The sequence below is a fragment of the Garra rufa genome, chromosome 3, assembly GCF_049309525.1.
Source record: "Garra rufa chromosome 3, GarRuf1.0, whole genome shotgun sequence".
In the NCBI taxonomy this organism is placed as follows: Eukaryota; Metazoa; Chordata; class Actinopteri; order Cypriniformes; family Cyprinidae; genus Garra; species Garra rufa.
In genome coordinates, this window is record NC_133363.1 from 8,894,859 (window position 1) to 8,921,674 (window position 26,816).

The 26,816-nt window shown below is 37.4% G+C and overlaps 1 protein-coding gene across 3 annotated transcripts in view; it reads right to left on the reverse strand.

The window, feature by feature from the left end:
* The window catches only part of LOC141330873 (myotubularin-related protein 13-like), a 202,736-nt gene that overhangs the window by 138,772 nt on the left and 37,148 nt on the right, over positions 1 to 26,816 (reverse strand). For all 3 annotated transcript variants that reach the window (XM_073835655.1, XM_073835654.1, XM_073835653.1), the window contains exon 3: positions 8,066 to 8,203. In XM_073835655.1, the coding sequence (XP_073691756.1) occupies positions 8,066 to 8,203 (138 nt within the window). The remainder of the gene's footprint in view (positions 1 to 8,065; positions 8,204 to 26,816) is intronic.

The following is a 26,816-nucleotide window of genomic DNA, read 5'->3' on the forward strand; positions in this document are numbered from 1 at the left end:
TTGCCATTCAGTGTAACGCAATCTTGATGCAACAATTTAAACAACATGCATATTCTGACTTGTACATATTAAAATGTATAAAAAGGGAGCATTTTAAGGTTCAAATGAGTACAAAAAAAATTACTGACAAATAGGAGAATAGTGGCACATTTTAGAAATGTAGAATTCCAACTAATTAGAATATGGGGGGGGGGGGGGTAATTTGTCTTTTAATATGTCATAAATTGATTTTTGTTGTAAATATACCTGACAAGCTTGTTACACTGAATGACTGAATGAATTTTAGTGGGTGTCTTCTGTAAATTAGGGAACAATATCATATTTATCATATGCTCAGAAAAAGAAAAACAAAAAACTATTAAATTAAACAGAAATGTTTTTAATATTGTTTTAGAAAAACAACAACTATTTAAAGCAGTATTACACTTACTGTTTTTTTTTTTTCCATAAACCCTTTTTCGTCTTTGACCCACATACATTAGTGCATTACATAATATGTTTCCGTCACAGCCATATTTAAAAAATATTTACACAAACACTAGTCCATATTGCGTTTTGATTTAAATGTACTGACCGACCTTTGATTTATTCATCTAAAATCGGGAAAATCCCATGACATTCCGTGTTATACAATAAATTCCACTTTTTTAACTGGATTCCATGATTCCGTCTGGGTTTTCCACATCGAGGAAATTATACGTCCCTAACTTATAATGCAGGAAATTCCCACATTGAATCACTATGTAGGTTGAATGAGTAAATTAATTAACACAAGTAAAAACATCAATCATAATTTAAAATCTTTCTGACTGTAATTTTACAGCATGAGTGATTTAGTGCCACTGCATCCTTACTCAGTTTTTCTTAATATGCTGCACTAAATCACAACATTACATCAGGAGGATAAGGAGGAATTCCCTCCATTTTCCAAAATGACATTCAGGTCCTGAATTCTCTAGAGTATTTTGGTGACACTTGATAATTAAAAGCCAAATATCATTCTGTGGCCTCTACAAGAGTGATGGTTCCCATCTGACCTCTTTCTGAGGAACAAGAGCCTGTTGCGAAATTGCAAATGATTCAAAGCTGTGGAGCCACTTTCCTCCAGGCATCCCTGAATTTTTCTCCTTGAAAACAACAACAGCATTGCACTTGTATAGAGTGGAATGAACTTGAACTGAGTAGCTTGACTAATGCACATCAGAACTATGCTTGGAATCCCACCATCATCTTAAGAAAAACCTTTTTAGGCACTTACGCACAAGCAAAGTTTATTGACATGAAGAAACTAATGAAGTACAAAGCAATGAGAAGAAATATAGCTGGAGGCAGCAATACTGGAATGTACTGAAAGTATGATGCTCATATCCAAAGGACAACAGGGGTTAAACCATAAGTGGGATTTGAACCTACAACCTTTAGGATACTAGACCAAACCTGTGCCACATCACTGAACAAAATTTATCAATATGAATATGCAGAAATTACTTACAAATAAATTTTCTCCAAACAGATCTAGATGCTGCCATAGACTCCTAGCCAGAGGAAGCAGAATAAAACGCCAATGTAAACAACAGAGGTTACACACCTTCTACTCTTGGCCCTTTATTAATCCAAAAGTGCTTTTGGCATCGAAATCTACGTGTGCTAGTAGATGTACTGGCAATACTTAGATAAATATAGCCACAAGTGACAATAAAAAGGGTCCAAGCAGTTGGAATAAGACTGCATTTGGCAAACAGGCAAAACAGATGCTGTCGATCCAGTTGTTGTCCAACGATTTATCTCAAAAGATGCTAAATTTGAAGCATGTTATATTAATCTATAGTGAGGCCTGTAAGAAATACACATGGCTGATAAAACTTAATTGGCTGCCGGCAATCGTTCTTGTTTATCTGTCCAACTGATATTGCAGTATATTAGCACTCGTATCAAAGAAAAAGCGTGTCAAATTTTAACTTCCTTACTCCAATGGTTTTTATGAGATTCTTCTTGTTATAGCCTCCCTCTAAGGGTGAAACTTGGCGTGTGTTCTTCTAACAACCTGGTGTACATGTGTTACTTATTTGGACATTCAGAAGATGTAGGTCCATTAGTCAACACTGGCAAAGATTTATTGGTTTGTTTCTGCCAAACAATCGATGAACTTGAATAACCTAATTTACAGATAAACAGCACACTTGAGACTGTACTCTGATATTTACCCTAAAAATAGAAATATCAGGAACAGGCATTATCATGCCTTCAACAGCCTGAGATGGACTCCCCACGGTGCATCGCTTTGCCAGGTTAAACAGCAAAGCCTTTGCAATTAAACCGACTGGAGTTATGCTACTACCTGCTTGGCCAAAACTCCTACTGCCAGCCTATCCCTAACAAAAAAACTGATTCATATATGAATTGCGATTCACCCTGCAGTCCAGTGTTCATACTTATACTATGCCATCAAAGTATGTACTCTTTTGGTGAAGAAAAATACACACTTTTGAGTGTGTACCAGAAGAGTAGGCAAGCTTTGGGATATACAGTACTCACACAAGTGCGTCTTCACCATGTCACAGTAAACTGGCCTGTCAATCATCTTGTCACAGGTAACATCCTCCACATTTAATTGAATTTAACACCCTACCATATTGGAGAGAAAAGTAGCACGTTGATCCGCCATTCGCAGGTCTTTTCACTGCTCATATTTTCTGCATAATGATGCATTTAAAGGTTAATGACCAAACAAGTGTTAAATGTTTTACCAGGTTAAATGTTGATTATAAGTAACTTAAACCCCTTTTTCTAAACATCTCTGCCTTACCGCCGGTCATGCACATCAGCCGTTTTTTTTTTTTTTCGTGTTTGTACTTCTGGACCGAAACCTTTGCCAAAGCGCAATGGGTGGTGGGCAATATTAGCCATTAGAGTGTGCATGGATCCACACTTCGAAAATTGACCTGAAATAGTTGACCATCTTTTGGCATACTCTTTTTATGCTTTGAGGCATACTTATTGTAATCTTACATACTATATAGGATGGATAGTATGAACATTGGGACACAGGGTTGGTCTTCTAGCAATTCGTATTGATTCACAAATGTCAAAAATTTTCTAATAACAGATGTTGTCAGAACAAAACAGCAATGCGGAAAAACAAAATTCCTTGCAGAATCTGCAAAAAGTTCAATATTTGACCAAAATAACATACAAAAATGCATGTCATTTTTTCAGAGCCAGACAGTAACGGAGTACATTTACTTGAGTACAGTACTTAAGTACAATTTTGAGGGATCTGTACTTTACTCGAGTATCATTTTTGGGGAGTACTCATGACTTTACTCAAGTACATTTGAGAGGCAAATATTGTACTCTTTACTCCACTACATTTCTATCCTTAACCGTGAGTACCCATTACTTCTAAAAAAAAAAAAAAAAGGAAAAAAGAAAAATCTCGGAAACCCTCAATTTGTTGTTTCCCTCTCAAAAGCGATTGGATTGTGCAGACGCCACTGATTGGGACAGCCTATCAGCAATTACCTTCAGCTTTCTGCCAAAGTCATCTCCATAGTCAGATAATGACTTAGATAAGAGACGAAACCATGGACCAAACAATGGATGAAGACGCAGCAGGTCCATCCCGGGAATGTGCCAACCCGTGGCCCCAGTTCAGAGTTGTGTCAGAACATTGCTATATTGCCGCCTTGGCTGGTTGAGGATTATTGTTTTGATTGATGAAAAAACAGAGAAACTCACATGTACACAATTGTTAGCTGAATTATCTTTTCTGATATTACACATTAATGTAAGCTGAGCATTTGCTTTAATCTTCTCGAGTATGCGGTGTGTTTAACACAGTCAGGTTCAAATTTGGGTGCAAAAAATCCATTAAAACTACAAGGTATTAACATTAAAATTTTTCGTAACTCCATGTAGGACGTTTCTGTACATAAATGTAAGCACTGTGGCAGTAGTAATGCAATATTTAGAAAATGTACTCTTGATACTCAAGTACTTTTAAAAACAAGTACTTCAGTACTTTTACTTAAGTAGACATCTGACTGTAGTACTTTTACTTGTACTTGAGTAAAATTTAGCAAGGGGTATCTGTACTTTTACTCAAGTAATGAAGCTGTGAGGTACACTGTACCACTGTATATGGGAATGTGTGAAAGTGAAACTCTTTTGGCAAGGTATTATTGAAATGGTTGACCAAATTTTATCAAAGAAATTACCACTGGATCCTAAGATTTTTATCCTGGGTATATATCCTGTCAGCCCTCTCTTACAAAGCAAAGAGGTCAGATTCATAGAAATGTGTATTTTACAAGCTAAACGTATTATTGCTCTTAATTGGAAAAATATAAATGAACCTAGAATTGGAAAGTGGATTAAAGAAATGGCGTCGTATATGTCAATGGAAAAGATCACATACATTGTCAAAAAGAAACAAAATGTGTTTGAAGATATCTGGAGACCTTTTAATAACTTCCTAAAGTACAATGTAAATGTTGGCAGTTTGCTACAACAAGAACAAGCTCTGAGGGAGTAGGGTAGTATTATGGTCTAAACATAGACTTGGGAAACACTCATTACCTGATTTAAACATCTATTTTTTTTTTTTATTATTATTTTTTTTTTCATTTCATTTTTCATTTAAATGTATTTATTTTTATTAAGTTTTTCTTTTTTTTTCTTTTTTTCAGGGAATGGGTTGATGGGAGGGAGAACAGGGTGTAAAATGTTTGCTGTGTCTATGATTATTATTCTGTAACTGCAATCTGTTGTGATATGCAAACTGAAAAAAGTAATAAATATATTGTACAAAAAAAAAAAAGTAATGAAGCTGTGTACTCTGTCCGCCTCTGCATTTTTTATAGTCCAAAGGAGCAAATAATAGTTGAATTTATAAAAATTACCCTGTTCAAAAGTTTACATCTTCTTTTTTTAGTGATAGTTGTTCATGAGTCCCTTGTTTATCCAGAACAGTTAAACTGCTCGCTGTTCTTCAGAAAAGCCCTTCAGGTCCCACAAATTCTTGTTTTTTTTTCAGCATGTTTGTGTATTCAAACCCTTTCCAACAATTACTGTATGAGTTCCAGATCCATCTTTTCACACTGAGGACAACTAAGGGACTCATATGCAACTACTACAAAAGGTTCAAATGCTCACTGATGCTTCAAAATGAGAAACAATGCATTAACCCGTTAAGATCTAAGGGCAAAATGTCATTTTCACAGATTTTGTTTATTTGACTGTAAAATTAATAAGGTGTATTTTTGTGACACTGGGTTGCAGTTTTCATTCAGGAGGCTTTTTTGTTCATACACGCACACATTTACACATGTAAAAACACATTATAGGAATGCACCCAAGTCTCATAAGAATTATCCCAAATGTGTTGTTTACCCTTACCTCGCCATGTTTTTGTCTGTTTCGTTTATTATTTTATGCAATCCAAAACTCAGCACTCCCCATCTCTCCGTTCATATTCATCATTCCCACTCTACCATCATTTGACGACGAAGTAATTGTTTGAATTATTTTGATAGGGCAAACAGTTAAAGAGTTATGATAATATGAATACAGCTTGGTTTGATGTGTTGACGCAGACATAGCTGGATTAAAAGGGTTAAGAGCCAGGGGTATAAACTTTTGAAAGGAATGAGGATGTGTACATCTTTCTTTTTTTTGCCTAAATATCTTTTTTTTTTTCATTTAGTACTGCCCTTCAGAAGCTACAGAAGATACTTATATGTTCTCAAGAAGACAAAATAATTTTACCGTGATTTTTAAATTCAAAACGTTTTCACCCCCTTTCATGCTCTTAAAGTATCACATCCCTAATGGTAAGTGTAAATATGTGATCCTGGACCACAAAACCAGTCTTAAAGGATTAGTTCACTTCCATAACAACAGTGTACAGATAATGTACTCACCCCCAAAAGGCTCTAAACTATCCCAGTCGAGGAGGAAGGGTCTTATCTAGTGAAACGATCGGTTATTTTCGAAACAAACTGACAATTTAGATACTTTTTAACCTCAAATGCTCGTCTTGTCTCGTCTCTGTGCAGTGAATGTGTAGTCTGTAGCATCCGGGTCAATGCAGTTAGGATATGTCTAAAAACTCCCCTCTCGTTTATGTCTTCAATGTCAAAATCGTCTTATAATGCTGTTTTTACCTTTTTTTGTAAAGGGAGTTTGAGTTTCTTTGTATGTTCACTTTGTAAACAGTATGTTGTTACTTTTGCAGCGATCTAAGGTGAGTTTGAAGTTAGGGAAGAAAACGAGATGGGAGTTTTTAGACGTACCCTAACTGTATTTACCTGAATCACACAGATTTCGCATGCGCTGCGCAGAGATGAGACAAGACGAGCATTTGAGGTTAAAAAGTATATAAATTGTCAATTTGTTTAGAAAATAACCGATCGTTTCGCTAGATAAGACCCTTCCTCCTCGACTGGGATAGTTTAGAGCCTTTTGAAGCTGCATTTAAACTGCATTTCGGAAGTTCAAACTTCGGGGCACCATCAATATCCATTATAAAGAGAGAAATCCTGAAATGTTTTCCTCAAAAAAACAATTTCTTTACGACTGAGGAAAGAAAGACATGAACATCTTGGATGACAAGGGGGTGAGTACATTATCTGTACACTGTTGTTATGAAAGTGAACTAATCCTTTAAGTCGCTGGGGTACATTTGTAGCAATAGCCAAAAATACTTAGTATGGGTCAAAATTATTGATTTTTCTTTTATGCCAAAAATTATTGGGAAATTATGTAAAGATCATGTTCCATGAAGATTTTTTGTAAAATACCTACTGTAAATATATCAAAATGTAATTTTTGATTAGTTATATGCATTGTTAAGAACTTAATTTGGACAACTTTAAAGGTGATTTTCTCAGTATTTAGATTTTTTTGCAGCCTCAGATTCCAGATTTTCAAATAGATGTATCTCGGCCAAATATTGTCCTATCCTAACAAACCATACATCAATAGAAAGCTTTCATATGACGTATACATCTCAGTTTTGTAAAATGTAATCTTATGACTGGTTTTGTGGTCCAGGGTCACATATTTTTGATTTATTAGGAAGTTAATAGTTAATAGAAAACACTTATTTCTTGAGTCAGGACTACCCATACTAATAGACTGGTGTGTTTTTCAATCAAAATACTAGTGCGTGCACAAAAAAATGTTATGAAAAAAATCGTGAACTGATTTTTAACTGAATCGTGACCCCTAAAAACTAAATCATGAGCTACCAAAAGATTCCCCATCCTTTATCTCAGTCAAGGACACTGGTGCACTGGTTCCTTGGACTCCGGGACATCCACTTTGTGGAACAAAAACAATGTGGATACTCAATGTTTTTCCTCTCATAATGTGGGACAACTTCAAATCTTCTTCAGGAGCTGTTCCTCTAGCCTCATTACCACTGGAAGGGACTGAGGTTGGAACCCTGATGGGCGCTGGGCAAAAGTCAGAAATTACAGCTGCATTCTTTACATACCTTTCATCCAACCCCAGCCCCTTGCAGCCCCGCTACTTTCCATTTCCATTCTGGACAGTGAACTTTAAGATGCAGCAATAAATTTTGTCCCATTCTGATCGCAGCTGCCATTACTGAACGCTTCTCAATATGGTTGACTGGTTGAAATACTTACTTTCTTGACCCAAATATCTTATTTTATGTTAAAAGCACTTGTGACTTGTGAAAAGTTTTGCTTTGCATTGCCACTGTGAGCATTTTATTCACTATTGCCTTCTAATAAGTGATGGAAATATCTTTGATTGGTTACGGAATAACCTAAATGTTTATTAGCCTGTATCTGCTAAATGATAAATTTGTGTGATACGGACAAAGGACAAATTGCGAAATACTTTTGGCAAAAATAAATGTTGGTTCTAGCTCAAACGGTGGTGAAATTATACAAGCCTAGAGTAATGTGTTTATGGTCTCTGACGCCTGGATTTTTTTAGGTCAGAAAAATAATAATAATAAAAATAAAGTCTGTACACCTATAATGCCTGGAACCCTTAACTAGACCTTGTAATAAAAACATGACCTTAATCTCACCTGCAGGTTGACCTCTGCCTCAAAGAAGGTCAGACAGGAGCAGAAGTGTCGTTCTGAGTCTATGTCTGTCAGCACCACTGTGAAGAATGTCGGGAGCTTCCTCTCACGGGACAGCCTCCATCCACCAGGCTGGCAGAACTGTAAACGCACAAAAAAACAAAGACTGTTAGACTCGACTCTGCAAGAGCCTGGCATTACCAGAAAATTCAGTCAGCACAAATACGTCCAGTAAATTCTGGTTACCATAAGAGGTGACATCATATGCACAGAGAAAATCATAGGAATTGAAATTGAGGTTGTTGAAATTCATTTCAATCACTTTCCAATGTTTTGACAGGGCTTACTGGAATGCAGTTATGAGGCTGTTATGGTACATCAGTGTGCAAAATGGGCTAGTGTGTGATCGTATGCCGGATGTGCCACTTCAGATAGTACATCCTCTCATCAGAAGGCAGGAAACGCCACTGACTGCCTCAGTGCCCTTCCAAAAGCCCCTCCACATCCATTCTGTTACATAGAAAATCCTAATAAATAACCCTGGATAATATCTGTAGATGCCTAACTGTGCCTGCCGCTGAATTTATGCTGCTGCAAATTCAGTTCCACAGCAAAAGAAATAATTTACAATCAGTTTCTGCGTTTGTAGTCTGTATCGAATGTGATGCAATGAAACGACTTCTTAATTGAATCAAGTGTTTGATTTTAAAATATGAAAATACGTAATCCTGCACACAAAAGCTATCAAGATTTCAGAAGCATAATGTGTAACTGGTGTAGGGCTGTAACGATTCCCCGATTCTATTCAAGTATTCAATTTAAAAAAATCCTCGCTTTCATTTCGCCCATGTCGAGTAATCGGCAAAATACCGGAAGTGGCCCGTTGCATATTTAAAAATCATAATAAATCATAATGCTCTTAAAAATTCACAAACGCTACGATTCAATTAAATCTGGGAACCCAACATGTGCTATTTCATCAGATTTGTAAAGTAAATCATTTATAAACCTATGCCAACACAGGAGAATATTCAATATATCTTTTTCTGACTTAAGTTTTCTTAGTTAAGAACATGAGTTGGAGCTCTTAATTTTGAACTCTCAAAGTGCATTAGATAGAATAAAATTTTTCCCCAATTCTTAATTTGTCTTTTTTATTGCAATAAATACTGTATTGTGGACTTCATATAAAAATGGCATAATAGAGCCTTTAAACTAGTGTCATGGTACCAAAATTTCAGTAGTCAGTACCAGTAAAACTTCACGGTCCTCTGTACCAATTTTAATGGCAAAAACAAAGGTAACTATTTTATAGCTTTTATTATTTAACCAATTAAAAATAAAAAATATTAAACGAAATTAGTTAATTATTATAAAATATTAACATGGGGCTTCAAATAAAGGGTGTTTACCCAAAATGAAAATTCTGGAAAGCACACACTTCATAAAATTAAGGTTGAACCACTGATGTCGCATGGACTGTTTTATCAATGTCCTTTCTACCTTGGCATTTGTGTTGCTGTCTATGCAGGGTCAGAAAGCTCTCAGATTTCATCAAAAATATCTTAATTTGGGTTCAGATGATGAACAATGTCTTACAGGTTCGGAACAACATGAGGGTGTGTAATTCATGACAGATTTTTCATTTTTGAGTGAACCATCCCTTTAAAAGTTAGAAAAAAAGAAACACACTGCACTTGGCAAGACTTAAAGGGATGGTTCGGAGTAGAATTGACTTGATTGCTATGCACTCCGAAGCCCATTTAAATACCCCATCCGAAGTTTTTTTTACCTTAGTCGAACATTTATGGAGATATTAGAGTTTTTCGAATTGCTTGTTACAGGAGTGAATGGTACATGTGATGTATCTCGTAAATTGCACCACTAAACGTGCAAGTAATCTTACCAAACTTCTCCAGTAGTGTAAATAGGTTATGTACTCACAAAACGCTGCAACAGAACATTTGTAAGTCCACCATGAGTGTTTTAAAAACACGTTTTACCCGAGAACTACTAGTCTCAAAAACTACAAGTCGACGTCACTTCCCTGGTTTGAAAAAAACACGTCCTCCTAAGTCCTCCTACTACATCTGTGTGCATGTCAACTTGTAGGAGGACTTTTACGTGCTTTTTTCAAACCAGGGAAGTGACGTCGACGTGTCGCCATTTGTAGTTTTTGAGACTAGTAGGGATCGGCTAAAACGTGTTTTTAAAACACTCATGGTGGACTTACAAATGTTCTGATGCAGCGTTTTGTGAGTACATAACCTATTTACACTACTGTACAAGTTTGGTAAGATTACTTGCACGTTTAGTGGTGCAATTTACGAGATACATCACATGTACCATTCACTCCTGTAACAAACAATTCGAAAAACTCTAATATCTCCCTCAATGTTTGACTAAGGTAAAAAAAACTTCGGATGGGGTATTTAGATGGGCTTCGGAGTGCATAGCAATGAAGTCAATTCTACTCCGAACCATCCCTTTAATGCACAGATCTATTTTGTCATATCAAACATTTTGTCCTGTCTGTTGCTATGGTTGTCATTATGTCAAACATCAATATTTTTGACAACAGTAGAGCAGGGTGCTAGCAACGCCAAGGTCATGGGTTCGATTCCCAGACAAAGCCAGAACAGATCAAATCTAAATGTGTACCTTGAATTCAATGCGGCTTTGGATAAAAATGACTGCCAAATGCATAAATGTAAATGAAAATGAAAGTGCATGACGCTGAATAGACGCTGCTGAAGTACTTTCCTGGTTAGCGGTAATGAGACAGGACGAGACATGAGACTGTGAGTAAATCTGCTGTATTGGTGCTCGAGTTCAAAGCGGCTTGGCAGGCACAGCGAGCTTGGATCACGAATGGTGGCCTGGCAGGAGATAGATGAGGAAGAGCAACAGAGGGAAGGAACAGAGATGAAAGAAAGAGTTGGGAAACGGCCGCATACTGCACAAAGACTAGTGTTAGACAGCTTTTGACTTACGGCTAGGCAAAAGCGATAAGGTGAGTGGGTGGAAACAGACGATAAAGAGTGAAGGGAGAAGGAATGAGTGCCAGAGGGACAGCGAAAATGAAAGACAGAGCTATACAGAGGGTGTTGGATTGACCTCCGGGCTTGAACCAGGATGTTAGCATCCCGCTGCAGCCACAATAGAAGGCAGGAAATCTGGAACGCTGGCAGGCGAAGACGGAAGAGTGGGATGCTCCTTTCCCTTGTCGGATTGGGACAGGTTCCAGGAAAATTACAGACAAATATGAAAATATTCAAAGCATGCGATAAATTCCTGGCCCAATCTAGATAAACAAATAACGAGAGTGCGTACGTGGGGTTGATGATGTGGGACGCCAGTGCCACACAGACCCAAAACAGACAGGAAAGACACGTAATTTGACGCAAATGACAACCTACGGGTAACCAATAGTGAACGTACTGTGCTTCTGTCCCTCACACTTTCATTTTTATTCGCCATAATTGTAATATGACTAGGTCTAATTGTGGAAAAGAGGTTGCGTATTATTACACTAAAGCTACATCAATACCCTTCGTTCCTGAGACTGTTATTATTTGAGTAGCCAAAGGCTCTTATGTCTGGCATTCAGTCAAATACTACAAAAACCAAGTTTCAGTCTCAAGTGTTCTCCACATGCTTGGTTTAGCTCAGAGCAGACAGACAGACAGTCTGATCAACTGAACTGAACGATCTTTTACGGTAAATATTAGCTTGAGTTTGATATTTAAAGGAGTAGTTCACTTTCAGAACAACAATTTAAGAAATTATGTTTTTTAAGATAAACATTTCTGGAAATTCCATACTCCATATAATGGACTTCAATGTGACCCTGGACCACAAAACCAGTCATAAGGTTAAATTTTTACAAAACTGAGATGTATACATCATATGTATACCCAATAAATAAGCTTTCTATTGATGTATGGTTTGTTAGGATAGGACAATATTTGGCCGAGATACAACTATTTGAAAATCTTGAATCTGAGGGTGCAAAAAAATCTAAATACTGAGAAAATCACCTTTAATTTCTCCAAATTAGGTTCTTAACAATGCATATTACTAATCAAAAATTACATTTTGATATATTTATAGTAGGAATTTAAAAAAAAATCTTCATGGAACATGATCTTTACTTAATTTCCGGCATAAAAGAAAAATCAATAATTTTGACCCATACTATGCATTTTTGGCTATTGCTACAAATATACCCCAGCGACTTAACACTGGTTTTGTGGTCCAGGGTCACAAATGGTGCCCCTATTTTCGAATCTTCAAAATGCCGTTTTAATGCAGTTTAAATGCAGTTTCAAATGGCTGTAAACGATCCCAGCTGACGAAGAAGGGTCTTGTCTACCGAAACGTTCGGTCACTTTCTTAGAAAAATATATTTTTATATACCTTTTAAGACCTGAAACTCGTTCAGCATTAGGGCTTGTAGTGCGCATTTCCGACTCCACGTCGAAACGTCGAAACGTCACGCATGACGTATGCGTAACTACAGACCCAGTGTTTACAAAACGAACTTGAGAAGAGAGAAGTGCAACGCAATCAAATACTCTTTAGCAACAAGATACAACATAAAGTACAACGATGTTGGACGACTTTGAAGCTGGAGGAGCACATGAGATGGAGGTTTTCACCATTTCCTACCTTTTTGAGCCTGGAATACACAGACAATGAACTCTGTCAGAGAGAGAATACTGCGTCGGCGACACAAGCCTTGGGCAGACCGCGTTCAAATGAGACGAGATGGTGGTGCAAGTGTGGAAAATGCCAGCCATTTCCAACGGAGCAGGAATGTCAGTGCTGTCACGACTGGACCACATCTGTTCCACTGTTACAAACAATCGGCGAGTGATGGGACTGCTTCAAGCATTCGCTGCGTTACGCAGCACAGTGGACGTAGTACGTGGAGTCGGGAACGCGCACTACAAGCCCTAGTGCTGGACGAGTTTCAGTGCTTAAAAGGTATGTGAAAATATATTTTTCTAAGAAAATGACCGAACGTTTCAGTTCTTCGTCGGCTGGGATTGTTTACAGCCATTTGACGCCACATTTAAACTGCATTTAAACGGTATTTTGAAGAATGAAAAATTGGGGCACCATTTAAGTCCATTATATGGAGAAATTTCCAGATATGTTTATCTCAAAAAATATAATTTCTTGACGACCGAAGAAAAAAAGACATAAATATCTTGGATGTCAAGGCGGTGAGTAAATTATCTGTAAATTGTTGTTCTGAAAGTGAACTACTCCTTTAAGATCACTGAAATAGTCTAAGTTAAAGGCTAGGATTGGTTAATGGAGGTCCAGAACAAGACGTTTCATACAGGAAAATAAAGCCATGCTACAATGTGTTACAATAAATGGTTATTGGATTCTGTTATCTGATGACAAACATAAAAATGAAACACTACGGGCCCAAATAAGGGATCGAGGGTAGCAAGGGATCGATTATTTAATCATGACTGTGATAAGAGGTATTTGCTCCAAACAGAGCTTTAGTACAAAGTACAAAAGTAAGTACAAATTAACAATTTGTCTTCATATTTTGATTCTTATTAGCCATTCCTTCTTAACTCTTTTTGTACTGTACTGAAAAGATATTTTTGAGAAAGTAATGTGACTTACAAATTCTTGTAACAGACATAAAAATACAACCCAATAATTAGTTCTAACCATTTATTAAACAATAATACTTAAAGATTTTTTTTTTTTCATTTTTTTTCTTTTTTTTTTTTATAAAATGCTACTGACAAAAATCAAAGTGGAAGGTTTAAATCTCATCAGCCATAATGCCTTATATGCATGTCAATAATTTATTTGGGGTTCTTAATTGAATTTTTGGGTTCTCATCATTCATTGGGGAATCATTTGGACTGCAAGGGTCACACTGTATGACTTTGCTTCACAGAAAAAAGAAAACCTTTTGACCTCAAAATGCAAATGTGAAGCCAGTTTCAACCTAGAATTCAAACTTGAATTTGAAGATCAGGGTAAATTAAGCTAATTTAGTCTCCTGGAAAACATGTATCTTCTGTAGCTTCTGAAGGGCAGTACTAAATACACAACAATGCTGGAAAACCAAAGAATTTGTGGTCCCTTAAGGATTTTTCTGAAGACCAGCAAACAGTTAAACTGCTCAGGACATACAAGGGACTCATGAACAACTATCACTGGAAAGGAAAAGAAGAAAAAAAAAAACAGCTGTGGATCATTCAGGTAACAACAGTTTTAAGAATCAAGTGTATATAAACTTTTGAACAGGGTCATTTTTATAAATTCAACTATTATTTTCTATTGCGGACTATATGTAAACATTTTTTATGTGAAATATCTTATTCAGGTCAGTACTAAATAAAAAAAATAACATGCATTTTGTATGATCCATCAAGTTTTTAAAGTACAACTCTGATGTATCTACATATCTTTCTTCTTTTGCATATTTTGATATTTGCATTGGAAGCAACAAGCTGAAATTTTCCACTTCCAGTAAACTTGGAATTAGAGGTGCACTACATTATCGGGATCGGAAGATAAAGGCTTAAAATGTATGAAAAATGAACAATTATGCCAATGTGCCTTGCCCATAAGATGAATAGCTCATGTGTGCTCAGATTGTCATTCTTGAAGCAAGCTTCTGCATTAATGGTGATTAAATTCACTGTTTTGAATGACCACATTTAATCTGAGAATGCACTTTTTTCACCGCCATTTTGAAAATGACGTCAAATTTTGCTTCTCACCCTAGTCGAGGTTGATCCAGTGATTCCAGTGGTTATTATTTTCACATCAGAGTTGGGAGAATTCCAAGTTTGGAGTTGAAATGCAGCATTGATGATACCCCTACAATAACTATCATGGCTGTACTTTGAAATGTCAGTGAAAACAGAGAGCTGAAACTATCTGAACTTTGAGCTTCACATTACAATACTTCACCTGCTGACAACAAGTTAGCTTGCTGCTTCGCTCCAATGGAGGCACAAGTCATGTGAAAAGGTCTCAATTGGTCTCCAAACCGTATGTGCACTCTTGCAACCATGAAACAGCTGAGTCATATCAGAGAAGGCAGACCTTTTCCTTAAATTAGCTCTCAGTCAAGTGACAATGGCACTCCATAGTGTTCTAGCAGCCGTGATGTCAGAGGGCTTCCAGTTACATTGCTGGCATGTCAGCGAGAGTTCCCCATCATGTGAGAAACGAGTGGCACGTCCACTCTTCAAACAAGACACAAGATCTGCGGCTTGACCTGCTAAGAATCAGTTCAGCGGCTGAAAGCATGGAGGACAGAACAACCATATTAGATCCCCGTCTGCCTTGTGCTGTGTTCCGTTACTTGCATCTCTATTTAATGACGGCCATAAAAGGCAGAGGACCGCTGCCCTGGTTAGAGGACAAAGAAAGAGCCGCCGCTCTGATTGCTGTGGGTTGCGTAATAGTGCCAAGCTGGTTCATAAGGTACAGTACATAAGCTGTCACAGCAGAAATGCATTCCTTGAAATTCGAACTGACCTGTTTTCTATGGGCTACTTAGTAGGTCTATACAATTAATCAAATACTGAAGATTGTTTAGAGCTGCCTCAATTGAAGAAGTAGTTCAGCCAGAAATCACAAAGCTATTTGAAAATCATTATGGCTGCCACTGCTCTCCAGGAGCTTTACACTCCATTCCAGTAGGTGGCGGATTGGAGTAGAGAGTGTTTTAATGGCAATTGGCCAACCACCATTCTGAACTGGTGTGTGAAGCACTGGATGGTGCACAGGAGAGCAGTGGAGAGCACTGCAGTGATGAAGGCTCTGTCCAAATTCAGGGTCTACATCCTCCTTAGGATCCTTCCTACCCGGTTGAAGGAGGAGGGGTCCTCCGACGACCGCAAAACCTGGAAGTAGTTGTCTGTGAATTTGGACAGCCTACCCTTCTTTCAGTTCCCTCCCTTACCCGTTGTTTATATACTATTGCCCAGCAACCGTGACAGCGCTAGGCAAGAAGACAACCGCTGAAAAAAATAAAATAAAATTTGAAACGGCAGTTTTTTTAAAACTTACATCAAAAAGCATATTCCTCTCCCGCTACGCTAACGCTCGCTTCGTCCGCCATTATTTGAAAATTCTGGAAGCGCTCTGCTGAAAGGAATTATGGGATAGGTAGGACGGGAAAGGATCCACCAGACCCATCCTTCCAATTCGGGGAAAAGGAGGACGTATTTGTTGGCCGCATTTGAAGGATCCTACGAATTTGGACAGCCTTCGTCGTGGCGCTGTGACGTAGCATCCTTCAAATGAGTCCTCCGAAGGATGTAGACCCTGAATTTAGACACAGCCGATATATTCCAGCCCGGAAGTTTGCACCACCTTGGCTCCCTCAACAAAACCCAACAAGATTTTTTAATTAGCTTTTGGATCAAGCCCAAAGTATACTTTGATTTTATATGCGTACAGTCGAACGCGTAGCCTTTCAAAGTATACTTCATTTGATCTTGCGCTACTTGCTCATACTAAATAAAAAGTGTACTTCGGACTTCACAGGAGAAAAAGGAGTCTTACATGTTCAATGACACTATAAGCAAACCACTATACCGTGGTCACACCGCGGTCACATGACTTCAACGTCACCAATGTCAATGTTTTCTTGCAGTCCGATTAAACCACTTGTTCATAACTGCCTTTTTCAAGAGAAGTAATCACAATAGGGTATTACTACAAAAGAAAAAAAAAACACAAAGGAGTATTTACTGTTTTTAGGCATGTGTCACTTGAACTTGAACATGTGTTAACCATCACAACCATCAGAGCTAAATTGTTTTCAGGTTTTGGCCATCAAAATTCAGTAAACTACCATGCCTTGTGTATTTTTGTGATGCGTGTCAAAGACTGACACAGAAAAGATTCAATTGTTTTATTTCTTAAAGGGGTCCCTATTATGCTTTTTCACTTTTTGAATTTTAATCAGCTTGTGGTGTGTATGTTTGGGCATTAAAAAAAAAGGTCTACATAGTTACAAATCTCAAAGTCCACTCCAAAGGGAGGTATTTCATTTTTTTAATCTCTTTTCAAGAACTACAATGAACGGCTCGTTTGGACTACACTGCATTGTTTTCTGGATGTTATGATGTCACAAAGCTTATTTGAATATCATTAAAATAAACCCCGCCTACGGAAAATCGTACTGTTGGGGGGCAGGAACGGTCCTCAAGCCGGGATTCGAACTCGGGTCACTCGTAACGCAATGGCATTATATGTTGGCACACTGCCCACTAGGCTATCAGCGCCAACATTTAAGAAATTGTTGAATAAAGTCATTATTTTTGTTTTCTTTGCACACTAAAGTATTTTTGCAGCTTCATAATTATGGTTGTGACATGTACTATGTTAACGATGTCCTTACTACCTTTCGGGGGTATGAAAGTGGTAGTTGTGTTGCTGTCTACGCAGGGTCAGAAAGTTCTCAGACTTCATCAAAAATATCTTAATTTGTGTTCTGAAGATGAACAAAGGTCTTACGGGTTTGGAACGACACGAGGGTGAGTAATTAATGACAGAATTTTAATTTCAATGAACTATCCCTTTAAAAGTGTCAATTACACTGTTTAATTTAGGCTCAGTTGAAGCCTCGCATTGTAATCAATAAGGCAAACGGTATGTATAAGATATGTATTCCACAGCACAGCCAGCTGAAGCATAGGATTTCTGCCTTATAATTTAGCCAAAGCGCAGTATTTTTAAGACATAATTGAGCCTTAGCACTGTAACTGAGCATATGATGCCTAAAAAAAGATGTCCACTAGATTTTGGAACGTGACTATTAACAATATGTGAGGAAAAGAGAGAGGATGTGTTTTCAGAAGGTGTGAGAATATAGGTTATACATGGAATCGACACTTCTTGGCCCATCATAACCTTCACGTCTTGGTGGACAACAGCTGAAAATCTCTCAGGAAGAACAACAATAACACAGGGGAAGAGGTGTCAGCACTGGTCGTCCTCCGTCAACACTGTACAATTTTATCAGATTTAGCTAATGCAGAATCCAAATACGGGACAGTCTATTTCTGTCAGCCACAGACGAAGGGTAGGAAATGCTCAGCTGGGCCAAGATGGAGACCCCATTCTTCTGAATGTGTTGAGCTGAAGGAAACCTGGAACAACCCGTGATGAAAACACTTCCTGAGAACATCTTCAGGGTCAAAGGAAATTAAAAAAAGTGTTTTTATAGACCAACCCCATTACATCAACTGCTGACAGAACTAAATGATCCCCAAAACTGAGGTAACACATGCAGTGTTCACATTACCAATACGGCATTGTTTCTAAAATCAGCGATGGTCAGGATATTTCATATGGTCTGTTATGCAATACAGCACATATGGTTCACTTTAGGGACAGATATTTTTAGTTGGTCAACAGGGATGCTTATAATTTAGCAGAGTGGGTGGAGATGTTAAAAATGCCAAACGAGCAACATATTGACAGCGTCGTAATTTCATGACCTGTAATTTATTGAGTTGATGACAATTCATGCATGTCAGAAATGCCGAGGAAAAGGCAAGCAGCATGTCCTCGATCTGGTGCGAATACAACTTGTCAATTACTTCAGCCGCACATTTCCCGTTAATGGCTCATCCAGCTGGATCTGTCGTGCTCTTCGCTAGCGTGCTCCTCTGGGGAGATTTCCTCACTTGAGATGAATTTTTCTGCTTTCTTTTTTAAAACAGTATAAATTGAAAACACACTGACATTTTAACGGGTGAGTTTTAGCCTGTAATATTTTGATCCTAACAACACAAACATGCAGTCATCCTCTGAGAGTTGAGTGATGTTTCACTCTAAACATTTTGCTTTCAGTTTGTATTCCCAAACCAGAAAGGGGGGAAACACTTTAGACATCCTTGGAACTTCCCAGCAGTGCTCGGAATACGGCAATGAATTTTACTTGTGTAAAAAACGATCGGGCAGGTGGTAGCATGTTCTTTACAAATGCAAGAGGTCAGCTAAGGTCTGCTGCTGGAATGCTTACTACTGATTCACATCCATCAGTTCAGTCCTGTAGGTGGAGCTCAACCTGAACTTCCCTGTTTGTTAGCTGTGAAGTAAATACATTACAGTGTCTGACCAAAAACTTAAGTGGTACTAAGCTGTTGCTAAGTGGTTCCTGTGGTGTTCTGAGTGTTTTATGCATATTGCTAAGTGATTGCTACGGTGTTCTCAGTATTTCTTTAGTATGTTACTGTCATGTTGTGTAGGGAGGAGGAAGCAACAAAAGAGAAAATGAAACAGGAGGCAGGAACACAGGAAAAACAAAGCTGAAACAGTCCATGATCGTGACAGTTACTGTGTGTCCTAGGTGTTTTTAGCATGTTGCTATGTGGTTGCCATGTTGTTCAGACTGTTTTTAACAATCGCTAAGTGATTCCTATGGTGTTCTTAGTGTTTTAGTATGTTGCGTTGCTAAGTGGTTGCTAAGGTGTTCTGAGCGTTTTTTTTAGTATGTTCATATGTAGTTGCTATTATGTTCTGAGTGTTTTTAGCATGATGCTATGTGGTTATCATGGTGTTCTGAGTGTTTGCAGTATTTGCTAAGTGGTTCCATGGTGTTCTGAGTGTGTGTGTGTTTTAGTTTTTTTTTTTCCTGATTGTTTCTTTTAGTATGTTCATATGTGGTCGCTATGGTGTTCTGAGAGTTTCTTAGTATGTTCATATGTGGTTGCTATGGTGTTCTGAGTGTTTTTAGCATGTTGCTATGTGGTTACTATGGTGTTCTGAGTGTTTTTTAGTATGGTCATATGTGGTTGCTATGGTGTTGTGAGTGTTTTCTTTTAGTATGTTCATATGTGGTTGCTATGGTGTTCTGAGGTTTTTTTAGTATGTTCATATGTGGTTGCTATGGTAATCTCAGTGTTTTCTCAGTGTTTGCTCAGTATGGTTGTATGTGTTGTTGTTTTTTTTTTTTTTGCTAAGTTTGCTAAGTGGTTCCTATGGTGTTCTGAGTGTGTGTGTGTGTGTGTGTGTGTGTGTGTGTGTGTGTGTGTGTGTGTGTACCTGGTATTTATCACGTTGTGGGGACCAAATGTTCCTGACCTTGTGGGGACATTTCTTAGGTCCCCATGAGGAAACAGGCTTATAAATCATGCACAATGAGTTTTTTTTTTTTTTTTGAGGAAGTAAAAGTGTGCACAATCTCCTGTGAGGGCTAGGTTTAGGTGTAGGGTAGGTGTAGGGCGATAGAAAATACGGTTTGTACAGTATGAAAACCATTACACCTATGGAATGTCCCCATAAAACATGTAAACCCAATGTGTGTGTGTGTGTGTGTGTGTGTGTGTGTGTGTGTGTGTGTGTGTGTGTTTTAGTATTTTTTTTAGTGTTCTGAGTGGTTTTAGCATGTGCTAAGTGTTTCCTATGGTGTTCTGATTGTTTCTTTTAGTATGTTCATATGTGGTTGCTATGGTGTTCTGAGTGCGTATGTGTATGTGGTTTCTATGGTGTTCTGAGTGTTTTTAGTATGTTCATGTGGTTGCTATGGTGTTCTGAGTGGTTTTAGTATGTTCACGTAGTTGCTATGGTGCTCTGAGTGTTTTTTAGTATGTTTACGTGTGGTTGCTATGGTGTTCTGAGTGTTTTTTTTTTTTTTTGTATTTTCATATGTGGTTGCTATGGTGTTCTCATTGTTTTTTTAGTATTTTCATATGTGGTTGCTATGGTAATCCCAGTGTTTTTTTAAAGTATGTTCATATGTGATTGCTATGGTGTTCTAAATAGGGATGCACCGATCCGTATCGGCCGATCACTTGCGCGTTTTGTCAGTAAAGCCGGTTCTGTAATCAGCGGTAAATGCCATCAGGTGCGTGATTTCACGTTGAGCCGCACATTCACACTGATAATGAACACTGATTTGCGCAGCTCGTCGGTAAACAACGGCTGTGTGTAGTATATACGGCTCAATGTGAAATCACGCACCTCATGGCATTTACCGCTGATTACAGAACCGGCTTTACTGACAAAACGCGCAAGCATGATCGGCCGATTCGTATCGGTGCATCCCTAGTTCTAAATGTTTTTAGCATGTTGCTATGTAGTTGCCATGGTGTTCTGAGTGTTTTTAGCATGTTGCTATGTGGTTGTCATGGTGTTATGAGTGTTTTCTTTAGTATATTGCTATAGTGTCCTTGGTTTTTTAGCATGTTGCTGTGTGTTTGCTATGGTGTTCTGGGTGTTTTTTAGTATGTTCATATGTGGTTGCTGTGATGTTGAGTGATTGTTTATTTTATTTTTTCTTTCTTTTAGTATGTTGTTATGGTGCTCTGAGTGTTTTGTTAGCATGTTGCTATGGTTGTCATGGTATTCTAAATGTTTTAGCATGTTTCCATGTGATTGACATGGTGTTCTGAGTGTTTTAGTATGTGCTAAGTGGTTGTTCTTTGTGAGAATGTGGAGCAACACCTTGCACTTGAAAATGAGCAAAATCTCTGCAGAGAAAGTGGTAGTTGCGTTGCTGTATGCAGGGTCAGAAAGCACATCTTAATTTGAATTTTGAAGATGAACAAAGGTCTTGCATGTTTGGAACGACATGAAGGTGACTAATAATGGCAATTTTCATTTTTGGGTGAACTATCCCTTTAACAAAAAGACACCACTTAGTCTCCGGGAAACTGGAATGAATTCTGCATGAACTTGGCAGTCCATTCATTGTGAATAAAGCTCCTTATGAATTACCATATCACATGCAAACAACCAAAACATCAACAACAACATCAGAGCTGTTGGAACTTCACAAGCTAAACAACAAACAGCATTTCCATTACAGTGTGCTTTGACTAATCAAGTGTAAACACCTTTGTCCCAGAACTGGACTGAGGCACAATGCAGGTCTACGTCACACTGCAGACCCCTGCCTGTGAGCGCAATGATAGCGAAGTGGGCACAGGTGTTTCCTGTGGTTTTCAGAGAGTCCGTCACCACCCACATTTTCCTCCTTCCAATCAGCTATCTGTCTTCTGTTTATGTTTTTCAGCTGACTAAACAACAGCTCCGTGCGGCAGGTTTAGACAGTCACGTGAGTCTTCACTCACAGCAGGAAGGAGAAAATGGCCCTACTTTTGAATGAAGGGAGGGTTTCCTTTATTCTTAACACAATAGTTTATTACACAGGACTTACACTTACTATAGGTGTCGCACTGATGCTGATGACAAGGATTTTTCTAGAAGCAACTGGTTGTACAAGAATATCTTGACATTGCACTGTGGTGCAAAGATGTGTTATGTGACACTAGTAGTGCAGGAATAGTCAGATGTCTGATTAGTATCTTTGTTTCATTTTGTTTTGTTTTGTTTTGCTGTTATAGTACTGGTAAAGGTAGATGTGATAGCTATCCTAGATTTGTTTTGTTGTTTAGTTTTTTTCTGTTTGGCTTAATTGTTCTTGTTGTTTGGCTTTGCTTTTGTTTATTTTGTTTGCATTGTAGTACTAGTATAGGCAGTCATGTGATAGCTATCCTATTATTTGTAATAATTTGTTTTGTTGTTTGATTTTGTTTTTTTCTGTGTTTGGTTTGTTTTGTTGTTTACCCAAATTGTTTTTGTTTGTTTTGTTTGTGTTGTAGTACTGATATAGGCAGACATGTGACAACTATCCTATATTTGTTTTGTTTTGTTTGTTTCTTGTGTTTGGTTTGTTTTGTTGTTTGGCTAAATTGTTTTTGTTTGTTTTGTTTGCATTGTAACACTGGTATAGGCAGACATGTGATAGCTATTCTAGATCTGTTTTGTTTGTTTGTTTGTTTGTTTGTTTGTTTGTTTGTTTTTTGTTTGATTGTGTTGTTTTTATTGTGTTTGGTTTGTTGTTTGGCTTAATTGTCTTTGTTTGTTTTTAGTACTGGTATAAACAGACACATGTGATAGCTATTCTAGATTTGTTTTGTTTGTTTTTTTGTTTGATTTTGTTGTTTTTATTGTGTTTGGTTTGTTGTTTGGCTTAATTGTCTGTTTGTTTTTAGTACTGGTATAAGCAGACATGTGATAGCTATTCTAGATTTGTTTTGTTTGTTTTTTGTGTGATTTTGTTGTTTGATTAAATTGTTTTTGTTTGCACTGTAACACTGGTATAGGCAGACATGTGACAACTATCCTAGATTTGTTATTTGTTTAGTTTGTTTTGTTGTTTAGCTTAATTGTTTTTGTTTTTAGTACTGGTATAGTCAGACATGTGATAGCTATTCTAAATTTGTTTTGTTTGATTTTGTTTTTTTCTGTTTGGTTTGTTTTGTTTGATTAAATTGTTTTTGTTTGTTTTGTTTGCATTGTACACTGGTATATGCAGACATCTGACAACTATCCTAGATTTGTTTTGTTTTGTTTGTTTTTTTGCTTAGTTTGTCTTGTTGTTTGGCTAAATTGTTTTCTTTTGTTTTGTTTGCATTGTAGTACTGGTATAAGAAAACGTGATAGATATCCTAGACTTGTTTTGTTTTTGTTTTGTTTGTGCTGTATTGATATAGCGGACATTTGACAGCTATCCAAGATTAGTTTTTTTGCTGCGTTTGGTTTGTTTTGTTGTTTACCTAAATTGCTTTGGTTTGTTTTGCAGTACTAATATAGACAGACATGTGACAGCTATCCTAGATTTGTTTTTCTGTGTTTGTTTTGCTGTTTGTCTAAATAGTTTTTGTTTGTTTGCGTTTCTATGTTTGTTTTGCCATTCTATATTTGTTTTGTTTGTTTTTGTTTTTTTGTTGGTGTTGTTTGATGTTTTGTTTTTTGTGTTTGTTTTGCTGTTTGGTTTAATTGTTTTGTTTGTTTTGTTTTGTTTGCGTTGTAGTACTAGTATAGGGAGACGTGATAGCTATTCTAGATTTGTATTGTTTTTTTTTTCTGTGTTTATTTTTTTTTGATTGTTTTGTAGTACTGATATAGGCAGACATATTACAGCTATCCTAGATGTGTTTTGTATGTTTGTTCTTTTTTTCTGTGTTTGGTTTGTTTTGTTGTATGCCGAAATTGTTTTTGTTTGTTTTGTTTGCTTTATAATGCTGGTATAGGCAGACATTTCATAGATATCCTAGTTTTTTTTCTGTCTTTGGTTTGTTTGGTTGTTTACCTAAATTGTGTTCAGTTCTGTTTTGTTCTTTGATTTAGTTACTTTGTTCTGTGTTGTTTTGTTTGTGTTGTAGCACAGGTATATGCATACATCTGATTGCTATATCAGTTTTGTCCTTGTGGTTTTGTTTTCTTTTTCTTTTGTGGTGTATTGATTTGCTGTTTGGCATAATTGTTTTCTGTTTTATTTATCATCATGCATTTGGCCAAAATTATTTAATTTCAAATGAATTTAGTGGTTGCAACACTATTTCCCAGGTCTGCTCATAGCAAAGAAGGAAAGTATACGGCACAACCAGCAGTGAGTGGGCCAACAAAATTGGTGGCCACTTAACCACATGTCAGAGTCAATAATGTTCACGGAGGCACTTCAATACTAAGTGCGGAGAGACCAACTCTCAAGGGGAATAAATTCAAAGGAAGCAAACATTCTTCAAAAGAAACGAACATAGACAGTAAAAGAGTATGTCATGGTTACCTGATTACTTGGTTTTAGTGGACGCTTTTTATCCAAAGCCATTCAAGGTTCCCAAATTACACTAAAACGACAGTCCCATTAGGGCAACTTGAGGTTTAGCATTCGCTCGTGAAAAACGTTAATCATGGAAGTTTTCTAGTTCACACACTGTGAATTGTACAAAGACCAACCCAAAGTACCTACTGGCGTCCCCAGTTATCTAAACATCCACTATCTTAAAAACGTTTTAAACAACACACAAATGGACAGACCAGTCATCCAGAGTGTTTCTTGGCCTACGAACCAAAATGCTGGGAGAGGCCCCATCATCTTCGCAACCCTACACATGTGGTTTGGGATTGATGGACTAATGTGTTTGTGATGTACTTGCAATATCATTCTATAACAACAAGATAAAAATAGTAGCAAAGTTCCACTCAATAGAAAGCATCCAAGCAGCCTATTATAAGGTGACTTCATTTAACAAGCATCTATGTAGCGTTGGGCAAAAATGACTAAGCCTGACTAAGTATTTGATGTAAACATTTGTGGTTACTGAAATGTTTGACAATGTTGTTGAAACATTCCTTGCATACATATAATTAAACATGTTTAGTATAAGTACTTTTTGACCCCCAACTTCGTTTTGACTTCATTTCAGGGGACTTAATTAGTAAGGTAAGACCCCCCCCCCCAACATTTTGTGAGTTCCTACTAATCCACATGTGGTCCATACCTGGGATCTGTAACCTTTATATCTAGCTCAGACCCTTAATTACCTGCCCTCAGTCAGATACTTGAATAACCAGGAATTGTCTGGGTAGAAGTCAGCAATTTTTTCCTGTTCTGTCTAAATGATGTTAACCAAATTGGTCCCCCAGTGAGAATGAGACATTACGGGCTCGCCAGACAATCCGGAGCACTTGAGCTGCAGAGCCAAAGCCCTTTTTTGTTTGTGTGCATCTTTATCTTGTTAAACGCTGGGATCTCATTGGCTGGTTTTGAATTTGTGGAACTGGTACGGGTCCTTTGTTAACAGGTTTCCCTTTGGTAGCCGAGATGAACAGAGACAGCAGGAAATAACAAAGCTCTCGGAGTATGGCTCAGCTCCCTGGTCCTTTGTTTCATTATGCTTTGCCTGCCCTCTGCCAGGAACTGCAGATGCTCATCAATTCAAGGGGCCACGTAGCTCACAGAGGTCCTGTGTGCACTGTACGCTGTCATACATTTCCGTTTCATATTTATTAGTCAAAACATGTCTAAACGTTTCCATTAAATCAGCACCCAAATATTTTGGAACAAAAAAAAAAAAAATACTACAAATTTTCATTCTGGATCTCAACTTCCTTTTAAACAAAGAGCTAAAAAATAAAGAGCTGGACAGTGCCAGACCCACTTTAGGGCAAAGAGCAACCTCTGACTAGCTTTTGGTGATGCGTTTCCTATGACTTCCAAGCAGTCCACAAGATGATTAGTCATGAAAAGATTGTCCTGACAAACACATCATTCCTTTTTCCAAAATCTGGACGCATGCTGGGAATGTTTTGTTTTCTATTTTCCCCTCTTTGTTTTACAAACACAGACAAAAACAAAATACTGTGAGACGTGAGCTTCAGCCATTCGTGCATTTGCCCTCGGTGACACAACCGGAAACCAGCAGAGCAAACTGAGTTGGTGAAATCATTAATCACTTCAAATCCTTAAAGGATATTTCACCCAAAAATGAAAATTACCCTAATGCTGTTTGCATTTCTTTCTTTTTCGGGTCACAAAAGAAGAATTTTTTTAATTGTTCTGCTCGCACTTGTCCGTATAATGGCAGTAAATAGTAACCAATAAGCTTTTCCTTTTTTTTTTTTTTTTTTTTTTTAATGCAATAGTATCACAGAATTGTCACATGCAACACACTGTACATACAATGCAAATGTATACGATATATGGTATACGATAGAGTTCATAAAAAATGAATCAATAAATAGTAAAAACTAAGTTTAAAGGATTATTTAAATGATTAGTTCCCTCCTAAATCAAACTTTCCTGATAATGTACTTACCCCCATGTCATCCAAGATTTTCAAGTCTTTCTTTTTTTCAGTCGTAAAGAAATTAAGGATTCCAGGATTTTTCTCCATATAGTGGACTTTAACAGGGATCAATGGATTAAAGGTCCAAAGTGTAGTTTCAGTGC